This window comes from Mya arenaria, chromosome 6 (genome assembly GCF_026914265.1).
Source record: "Mya arenaria isolate MELC-2E11 chromosome 6, ASM2691426v1".
Classification (NCBI taxonomy): Eukaryota; Metazoa; Mollusca; class Bivalvia; order Myida; family Myidae; genus Mya; species Mya arenaria.
Genome location: NC_069127.1, coordinates 36,683,634 through 36,695,013, shown reverse-complemented (window position 1 = coordinate 36,695,013; position 11,380 = coordinate 36,683,634). Strand labels below are relative to the sequence as shown.

At 34.9% G+C, this 11,380-nt stretch overlaps 1 protein-coding gene across 1 annotated transcript in view; it reads right to left on the bottom strand.

Annotated features, from left to right (window-relative positions):
* Window positions 1-563: 563 nt before the first annotated feature.
* Window positions 564-11,380, bottom strand: part of LOC128238551 (sperm-associated antigen 17-like) — a 49,680-nt gene continuing 38,863 nt past the window's right edge. Inside the window, 11 exon segments of the mRNA XM_052954591.1 lie at window positions 564-829; window positions 1,495-1,632; window positions 2,131-2,275; window positions 3,290-3,550; window positions 4,370-4,506; window positions 5,664-5,768; window positions 7,784-7,930; window positions 9,199-9,297; window positions 9,730-9,859; window positions 10,429-10,634; window positions 11,087-11,250. Of these exon segments, the coding sequence (XP_052810551.1) occupies window positions 807-829; window positions 1,495-1,632; window positions 2,131-2,275; window positions 3,290-3,550; window positions 4,370-4,506; window positions 5,664-5,768; window positions 7,784-7,930; window positions 9,199-9,297; window positions 9,730-9,859; window positions 10,429-10,634; window positions 11,087-11,250 (1,555 nt within the window). The 3' untranslated portion in view covers window positions 564-806.

Here is an 11,380-nt window from a genome sequence, read left to right as displayed (position 1 = left end):
TTTTTTTTTTGGGGGGGGGGGTCACTTATAGAAGGATTATATCATATAGACTGGCCCCAAGCAATTGATTTTAAATGAAAATGTAACACAGAACGCTGACGCGGATGACCATGTCTTCTGTGCTTTTCAGGCGACACAAAAAACATTTAATCCACCCTTTATAACGGTTTTAAGGATGAGTTTCAAAGGTATATTGAATCATGAGATGTCCATCATAGAATATAGGATGTTGCTTCATTAATCCTTTTTGAACTCCTGCCATTTAAAATACACGGCTTGCTACCTTGTTTGGCAACAACTGAAACGATTAAAACACTAATAAAAGACCTTCAAAGTGAACACCAACACTGTTGTTTTAGACAAACAATGGGCATATGTTACTTGACACTGATTAAAGTCAGATTTATATGCCTTGCTATATTATCTCTAGCAATATGTGTACCAAATTTCAGTTAAATATTTTGAACATTTTTCTTCGTTCTTATCTAGATTAAATGTAGAGGATGATATACACCTGAGGTTAACACAATAACTGGATTTTTTTCTTTAAAAATAAGACAAGATTGAAATTCAACATTTATTTAAGTAAATAAATACAGAAAAGATACATCATAGAAGTTCAATACTTTTTAAAGTTTTATTTGTAAATTTTATCACAGACCACAAAATGTTCACAACTAAATATCACAAGTCACAATTACATTTACTCTTTATAGCAGTTAATAGTATCCAATAAATGCTTCCTAAATATTCTTTACAATTCATTCACAGAACAGTCACGCAGATGCTGAAACAATCTGTAATCCTTACTTCACAGGTGGCACTGGTTCTGAAAAGAAAAAGGATTCATAACTCAACAATTGTTAAATCCATTGTTATTGGCCTTGCTTCACATGTGCATTTTGTGTACCAAGTTTCATTGAAATACCTTGATTGGTATTTGAGTTATGGCAAAGAATAGGTTTTTGCACAATGCTGACAATAACGACACCAAGGCTAAGACGATACCTTAACTTTTTTTCTTAAAAAACACCCAGACAAGCTAGAAATAATTAAGGAAGATAAATGTTTTCTTTTTTAAGATCAACTGCAAAACATCTTTGCTTCTCAATCAACACTTGATAACAAAATGCATACAACTTATTATTTTAACGAAACAAAGTATGTCTAATTGGACTTGTCTCGGTTGATATTACATTCTTAAGCTAACAGAATACACTTTGTAATCATAAATTGTAACCCTAACATTGTGTAACATACCCTGTGAACTCAAAAATATTCTTCAGTGTGTACTTATAATAAAAATCACCCAATTCAAGCCTGGATTGGGTCAAGTTGCCATATTCGTTATGTCTTTCCTAATTACAATTATTAAACTAATAAAATATCCGATGAATCCAAAATAACAAAGTGATGAAAGTACTACATTACCGGTAGATTTATACAAAGTAAGAAAACCAAATCAACACAAAAAACCTCAAACAAGTTCCTCACCAAGTGTGATATTTCTACGGGGGCGTATAATGCCGGTGGTGGAGGGGGGTTTAGTGGAGATGAGCCGTGCCCCTGGAGATTTCCCGCCCTGGGGACTGGACATTCCCCGGTTGTCAAACTCATGGGCTACCAGGACAGGTGGGTGGAGTTAAGGTCATAACAGCTATTAAAACTGACACAAATTATTTGAAATAATTTAACTGAAAGTCATTACACTAACACAAAATTCCAAATTTTCATTAACAATAGCAAGCAGATACCATCTTTTGTTTGATTTTCTCAGTTGATTAAGGAGGTGTAAATGGACAGTAATTGAAGCAAAATTTGTGGGCCGCTATACAGGCATGTATTGTCATTGGTGGTATGTGTAGTAAGTTTGATGGTAATATCTCAGTTTCTTTGGTGGTATGTCACTACCAATACCGAAGCTTAGTATTGATAATACATGTATCTCAACATTTTATCTGAATTTTTTTTTTTTTTTTAGTTTTTACCACTATTAAAAAGAGCATTTAGATAATAGATTGATAATAAATACCACCAATCAAAGCTGATAACTCTCCCTATCAGTAACCATATCCTATAATTCTATAAACTGAGCAAAAACTGTTCCCTAATGAGTCGTAGAAAGGATATTCGCTGTGATGGGCAGGAAGAGGACGTCTGTCTCAGTGACGATCTCCAGCTCATGTCTTATCGCGCCAACCCCGGTCTCGCCCTCTGCCCCTACGGCAATCGCATAGATCTCTACATCAACCTCTACCTTCATTCCAGCAGCGACCTAGTGAATAATTAAGTAGCAATTAATAGGAATGGGTCACGTTGCAAAACATATTGCAAAAATTCTAATGCATATCATGATATATCGTTTGAAAATACAAGTAAAAAATGGACATTTTATTAAAGTACATATACCAGAGGAAAATTATTATAAGTTTCACAAATCAAAGCACATCGATGGATCTGCAGGTGATCAAGAGTTACTTAAGTGCATTTACAGTATAGTATAAATAAAACAAGAAAATACCGATATTCTGTGGATGCATATACAGTAGATATGTATCGCATCTGCACTCTATCACAATATATCCAATTATCAATAATATCACACTTCACTAGCAATTAAATTTTCTATTTTAGTCAATCTCAAACAACAGCATTGGAAGGCATTACATGTTCAAAGCATTACAAGTCAGAATAGAGAAGGAAAATGTAATCCTCACTCACACCATCAAAAACCATTAAATACAGCAATTCAAGAACCACAACTCAGGAGTGACTAAAGAAAGTTTGAAAAACATTGAATAAGAACTGCTCATGTTAGAAAGCGGACATACATACATTTGTAATAACCTTTTTTTGTTTATCAAAGGGCCATAACTGAGGGGGCTTTCTTTTAAACCAAACATATAAAGAATGTATTTGAGCTTTTTGCTCACAGTTTAAAATTTGAAAACTGAGCTGAAAACAACATAACTTAAAGACACCACAAAATCATAAGCGCTGCAAAACAAACGCCAACGTTTTTTGAATGATGTTGTTTTTTCCGTCAAAGAGGGGCATAGCTGAACAATGTTCAAAGCCAAAGTTACGGGCCTTGCTACACATGTGTACATTGTATTTTCCAACAAGTGTACCAAGTTTCATGTGAATAACTTAAATTGTTTTTGATGTGATTGTGAAGGTTGATTTTTTTAGCAAAATGACTATGTCTGACAACAGCAAAGCTATCACAAAGGCTCTTCTTGTTTTCTTCAATAGACATGCTTATTAATATGTAGACAATACAACTTACTGGACCAGGTTTGTATATGATCCTGATGCCTGTGGCAGGTGGGGGCTGTTTAATCTTGAATCTGCATGTATCCACGCCTGTGTTTTTCAGCATCACCATGTGGGCGTATGTGTTCCCCTCCTTGAGCACCCCGAAATCCACCTCCTCGGGCAGCAGAATGAGGCCCCGCATGGCGGCCAGCTGGGCCTGACCCTTCACTGTTGCCCCAGCAAGCAGGGAGTTGTTTGTCCTGCGCCGCACAGGATCCTCAACTTGGATATACTGAAAGAGTATAAGGACATGTATATATCTAATTGATTTACATGAAATGAATACAAGCATTTAAAAAAAAAAACACACAAGGAAATAGTTTAGTCTTATAACAGTGAAATAAAACTGGAAGTATAGTTAAAATATCACAGGTAAGCTAGGAATGTAGATCATGCAACAGCCATCAATTCATTCAGACAAGATAAAATAAATTTTAAACCAAACTAACTCTTTGACAATTTGGATAAGGAATTATTCTCTCTTTGTTACAACCTTAAATGAGAGTATCAAACATTAAATTAAAATACCAAGCTTAGTTAAGAGCTGATCCTCTTTTGGTCACAACCGATGAGTATCAATTGTCAAAGTACCAACCTATACCTGGCTTACCTCCTTTGTTGACAGCTGGAAGGGGAACCAACTTGGTTTTTGGCCTGCAAAGTAGACCTGTTCACCACCATTGTCGATACTCTTTAGCAAAACACATGCAATTACTAACCTTAATGTTGGGAATGGCCCCTGGCTTGCCTCCCTTAATGACAGCTGGAAGGGAAACCGGCTTGTTTCTTGGCATTCCAAGTACATCCACCGTTATGCTCAAGTCAATCATCTCATCAGCACAACATTTGTCAATACTTCTGAGTAAAACACATGCTATAACTAACCTTAGTGTTGGGAATTGCTCCTGGCTTGCCTCCCTTGATAACAGCTGGGAGGGGAACCGGCTTGTTTCTTGGCCTCCCAAGTACATCCACCGTTATTCTCAAGTCAATCATCTCATCAGCACAACATTTGTCAATACTTCTGAGTAAAACACATGCTATAACTAACCTTAGTGTTGGGAATTGCTCCTGGCTTGCCTCCCTTTATGACAGCTGGGAGGGGAACCGGCTTGTTTCTTGGCCTTCCAAGTACATCCATCTTCATGCTCTGGGATAGCATCTCCTGTTCACCTCCAAACTCTGGCTCTGAAATGTGGTAAATCAGGGCTGATTAATTTTTATTTTTGTCTTAGAAAATTTACAAATGATGTAATTTCCAACAAATGATTGATAGCACTATTTCATAATTAAAATCATAAAGAATCTGTACCAAAATTTCTAAATTTCTTTAACTATTAATAAAGAAAGATGTAAACCAGATTTATCTTATAATTTTATATTAATTACTAAAAACTTAAGTTATCATTTACAATGAAAACTGAGAAATATATTTTTAAGATAAATATTTGAGCAGTGTGTGTATATTGGGTAGAAATCAGTACATTGTATTATACATGACAGTATTGATGTCCTGGTGAGTTGCCGCATGTAATGATGACCCTAATTTCACAGCCAAACCTAAAAAACTTCTATGGGCTGAATTAAGTAACCATCATAGTTTTAACTTGATTCTAAGAGAAGAATCATTCTGAGTGTTTTGATTGGACTAAAAAATTAATTGGCCAAAAGACTGAATGGAATCACTGAGGCGTGTGTTAAGATAAGTACGGTACATGTACAAAGAATGTATGGGATCCTGACCCAGTATGTGTGGTATTCAACAACTGCTTTAGATTGAACTTAATTTTAAGAGTAGAATCTAAGTGTTTTCATTGGATAAAAAATTTTATTGGCTAATAGACTTAATGGAATCACTGAGGCATGTTTGAACTATATTAATACAGCCCCTTGACACTTACGTCATTCTGTGGATTACGTCTTCCCTGTTGAAGACTGTTAACAATATGAGATGAATGTATATGGGAAATTGATGGTGATTTCTATGTGCATGCATCTATAGTGATTAACTACTTAAACTTCATGTATACATCGGATGTTGCACGGAAAAAAAATATAGTAAAAACAAACAATTAAAAGCATATCAGTGACTTGCAAGAAAAACTCTTCACTACAACAAGTGTTTCAACTTCTGACAGAATTTATAGATTCAAGAAACCTGAGAAAATCCTACAAACATAAATATATTTAAAAAAAACAACCATACACAAATGTGTTGATTTTTTTTAAATTCTTATATTTGAGAACAATTATAGTTTCAAACTGTTTTTTACTAATGTTCATTACAAACACTTTTCGCTCATCGATCAAATCAATTTAAGCTGTCAATCAAACCATTACAGTACCTTCCTCTAGTGCGGGTTGCTCAAATATGATTGGATAATCAAGGTGGGAGGGGAGGTCAGAGGGAGACTCTGTCCCCGCCCCTGCCTGCTTGGGGGTGGGGTTTCCTGAAAACAGCCATATTGCTACAATGCCCACACTGTGTGCTAACTATGCTATGAAATTCTAAGAATATGTTAAAATCTGTGAAACATTCATTTGCTGTATGGATAACTCAGCTTTAAATAAAATCGAAAGAAAATAACTGTACCAAAGTTTTTGATAAGTTTAGTGAAATTATGACAATTGGATATTATTTTTTTAATTTATTTTTTTATTAGGTCCACTGAGTATCATATATAAAAGATACTCCAGTAGCAGGTCACTCTAACAATAGCAAATGAATGTTGTGCGCAATTATTACAATGATGAATAAATACATAAAGCCACATCTAGTAGAAGATATAAGAACATCAGTAATTCTGAATAAAGGAATTCTGAATAACCTTGAGTGTTCAATAAAGAAGAAATAATTGAAGGCAATCCTCGGTATCGTAGTGTCTCAGACATCAATAAATCAATTCATAATCAATTATCTTTTAATGATTTTCATTAAATTTTGCCATACCAAATTGATTCTTAGAATGTTTAGCATTATGTTCCAAATTCAAAACTTACCTAGCTACATGGCAGGAAAAAAACAACAATTTTTTTATTTCCTCAACGAATGACATTGATAGCCAATTTTCACCAATGGAAATCCTAAAGCATTCATTATTAACAGTTACAGGTCCATTATAACATTAAGAAAATTAAACTTCTCTGTTTATGATTTCTTGATCCAGATCACTGTCAAAAAATGTCAACAATTTTGGTGCCCCGAATCTCGAAATCAGGAATAACAATCAAAGATCTAAGGGGTGTCTGGTTAATGTTTGTTGTAATATCACTCACCTGGATGTTGCTGTTCATGATCTAGAAAATGCTTGAAAATGTGTTTTTTTTCATTAGTGTAATCATCATATTTTTTATGTTCATAACATATCAGACACCCCCTTCCTGCTCCCACCCATATAACATATTGAGAACCAACTCATGAAAGCCCTTCACATGCGGACACCTTGCTCAAAAGTACTGGCATACAGTTTAAAATGCTTTAAGCACCTGAATTTTTATGATCAATTATCAAGCTCTAGAAAAACATAATTGTTAAAGTCTTTACTAAATCAAAATTTGGGTAAATGTTTGTTTTGTTTTTCTTTTGAAGGCTTAAACTTTTACGTATCCCCCTGATGATGCTAAACATGAGCAATTTGGCAGGGCCGCCTATCATACTTCATAGAGTAAAAACTTCTGCATAAAACTCTTCAATTATTTCTCAAGTATACCGGTATTTTAAAAGAAGAAGATCATAAGAAAGAGGATTGCCATCAGATAAAGAAAGTGAGAACTGAAAATTCAGTTCCGAAACTAGCTTATAGAATAAATGGTTACTAAGAACTTCAGGGTGAGGAATCACATGACTTTAGAGGAGTTCTCACATGAGAGTGTGACCACAGGACACAACCAATGTAAACAAACAAGTAGGTTTAATTACATTAATTTCTAAATAACTTTTTTGACAGAAAATATTTCAACTTCAAAGACAGAATTTTGTAGAATGCTGCAATGCTGAAAATTTGACCAAGGTTTGCAGCATTAAACTATAAGCAAATTTTAAATATTTTGCATGTGTAAAAGCAGAAAATAGCATAGTCTTTTATAGGCTAAGAAATATTTTCATATTTTTTCTGTCAAAAAAGTTATTTAGAAATTAACATCACTTACATGTTTATTTACAATCATTGCTACATCTGGTTAAGCATGAGAGGACCTGACTTAAGTCACATGATTTCTCACACAGAACTAAGGACATGTTGTGCAATATTTTATTAAAAAATCTAAATAAGTGATACAAAAAAGTTTGAAAAATAATTGTGCCAACTATACCAATTACTTGATTATATATGGTACATGCAAAACTAATAACTATACTCTGTGGCATTTTGGGATATCTTATAATACAGAATAAGCCAGTATCTGGATTACAAAATCATATTCTGAGTATTGAAATTCTGGGATTATCTAAACATTTTATTACTACCTGGTCGCCCAGCGACCCCCTTGTTGGCGTGGGCGGGTGTGGGTGCAGAAGGGCGGACGGGCGCAGGAGAGCCTTGGCCTGCTGCGTGGGCAGGGGTCGGATTGCCCGGGCGCATACCACTGGCAGAGTGGCCAACCTCACTGTATACTGCAGGCAACAACATGGGATTTATCATTAAATGTAATGTGATGGTTTTTAACCATTTTGAGCACATCTGCTTTCCAAAGAAACAAATTCCAAGATATTGTGATAGCCTCTGAGTGTTGTTTTTAACAGCGTCAGTGTCAGCCTCGATGTTGAAGTACAATTTTTTTTAACCTTAGTCATTAAACTCAAAAACTGGTCAAGAAATTTAAATGAAACTTGGTATACATGTTGCCAGAGACAAAATTGGTTTATATTCAAGACTTAATTATGCCTGTCAAACTTATTCCTAATAAAATCTTAAATTGATAGAAACGTAACAGTTTTAGAAGTTGTTTTTTTCATTTCCTAAACTGTGTTTTTAACTTTTATAAGACTTAACAAATTTATCAAAATAAAGAAAATATGACCTTAAGATAATTTCACACAACTAGAGGTCTTAGTTTTATCTCTTATGTAGATAGATTGAAGTCGAGACAAAGCAGAAAGTTTTATTTAGTAAATTTAAAAGTACCAGTATGGTATATATTTTTAGTAAGAAAGCAACGTTAATTTATCCAAGTACAGTAATATACTTAATATATCTTCCAGCAGCCAATTGTATAAAACATGGATAATATGTCTACTGTCAAATTTCCACATTAAAAATAATATGATTGGTTGATAGTGACTATCTGATAAATATTGACCAATCAGAGAACATCTTGGCTAGTTTTAACCATTTAACCAAATAAATAACCAGTTTTATACCATTGGCTGCAGATGAATATATTATTAAATGTCATTTAAAGAGAATTCTCAAAGAATCAAGCATTTGTGACTGTTAATAAGAGCACTTGAGATCTCCTGGCCTCAATATCACAAAAATACTCAATTCATTTCTCAAACTCAACCTCAATTATTTTTGTGCATTAAAGCATGGCAAGATTCAAATTACTGATGCTTTAACCTTTTAAAAAGCGCATTCTCTTATACATTATGTTGTTAAACATCATTTCTCAGAATATACTTTAGGTATAACTCAAAAATGATAAATTTGACATGAGTGCAATTTTTGCTCTAGAAATGTTTTTTCTGTAAGATCTTTACAAAATATTTGTATCCAGATAATCTATGATATACGGTAATGTTTTATAAAAAGGGTTAAAACATTGAACTTTTTTAATCATACTATGCTTTTATGTTGCAAAATGCGTTGAGAGTGATATTGAGGTTTTACTTAAGTATGTTCGTGATACTGGGGCCTGGTAGGTTGAATCTTGATGACTTACCAGCAAATGACATCGGGGTATCAGCAACAGGGAGTTTACGCTGGTTTGTCACGTCAGAGTGGCTGGATCGATCACTCTGGGATGTCGTCGGGCCACCTGCTGTGATATGAACAACAAAATGGATATTCAATACATCATAGTATCAACAACAAGAGGTCAAAATCCTGTGGCTGGAGTGATTACTCTGGGATGTTGCTGGGGCCCCACCTGTAAATGCACAACAAAATGGTTATACAATACATAGTAGTATAAACGACAGGTGGTAACATTCCTGTGTCTGGATCGTTCACTCTTGGATATCACCAACGTTCCCGCTAAAAGGCATTATCTAATACATGGGCATATTAGAGAGTTTGGTTAAACATATGCAAAGATACCGAATTTAAAACGCTAGTCGGTAAAAAGGATGTTTACTCCTTCCTCCAAAATATTCATTTGCTCCCTCAAAACTTGTATATACTAGTTTAAAATGTTTTAATTTGGTATTTTGTGATCAATCATGTCTTGATCTCTGTAAGATATCACACTCACGTCTGGCCTGCATGCCGGCACTGCGGGGCTCAGGCTGGGAGCTATCACGGGTGTCTCCTCGTATCGCCTCTGTCCCGTCTCTCCGTGGGTCGTTAGAAAGCAGTGTCACTGTCTCATTGATGTCCTTTGCCTGGAATAGTCAAATAGATTAAAATATAAAAACATGAATTAATGGTTAAAAAGAGCACAAAGTTTGGTCTCAATGTTTTTAGTCATGGCAAAAGTTTACAGTATTTGCATGATTCTTCTGCATGCTGCTGTCAATATTGCTGTCAACAACAGCAATATGACAACTCCTTAACTAAATTATTTTTTTCAAGAAAAAAATTCAGACAATTTTAAGTGATTAAAGCTATGAACTCCCTGCCTAAGAACTGTGTAAACCTGGTAACTTTTTGATGTATATATATAATGGTCTTAAATAACAGCTTACCTAAATGTAGAAATATCCCTTTAAACCAAGGATCATATACCTGAGTGAATAAAAATGCCTTACCAAACTTACTGCTAATGTACTTGGGTATGAGTTTGTTTTGTATAGCCTATGAGTTGGCCAAAATCTAAGATAAACTGTAAATCTCATTGGTATATACCTGAGTGAGAAAAAAGCCATGCCAAACTAACTTTCAAGTCCTTGGGTATGAGTTTTTTTGTGTTGAGAAAAATCAAAAAATAACTGCAAAGCTTCTTGTCAAATACCTGAGTGAGGAGAAAGGCCTTTCCGAACTCGCTGTCAAAGTACTTGGGTATATGTTTGTTTCGAATGGCCGCGAGCCCTTCCTTCTGCTCCTGCAGTTCACGCTCGTCCCTCTCCCAGTCTGCCAGGGTACGCTTCGGCTGAGGCGTAGGGGGAGGGCTTGGCTCCGGTGGCGTTAACATCTTCTCGTAAATCCTCTTCACATCAGCTGAAAGTGAAATACAATATTAAGTCATTGATGATGTATCAACATTCAAAATAATATATTCACATTCCCTAAGTTATTTGTATTGAGAAAAATTGAAGTTTATATTGTTTTTGCAACAGTTCTTGTAACAACATTTAGTAAAAAACCCTGCTTATAACACAAAATCTGATCAAGAATTTGAGGAAAGCAAAAATGCAATTAAAGAATGCAGAACATATAGGCTTTTGCTTATTTCCACCAATGTAAGATGGTTGAAAATATCCTAATCAGAACAACTCCATATCATGTTGTTTACCTATCTGCGTCATATCATTTACATAATACCATAACAAACCCCACCTTTCTCATACATGTAGTCCTGATTTTGTTTGCACAATAGCCATTACCTAAAAGGCATTCTAATCGTAATGATAAATATTTCAAGTCCAGAAATTGAATCTAAAATGTCCCACCTTTTTCATAGTCTGTCAGCTCATTGTTCGCACGTGCCATGGCCTGAAGGTCAGCAGCGGTCATCCGCTCCTCATCAGAGCGAGGGTCGACCACCTGCATATAATCGTTCATCTCATTTCGGGACTTCACATACTCTGCATACTCACGCAGGCCGCGCTGCATCCTGATGGTGACAAAAAAAATTGTTTTAATGGAAAACAAAAAAATTAATATCACTGGACTTCAATTTTTACCATATATCTTTATTGAGATTTAAAGAAGATTTAAGATTCAATTCAAAACAATATCAATTA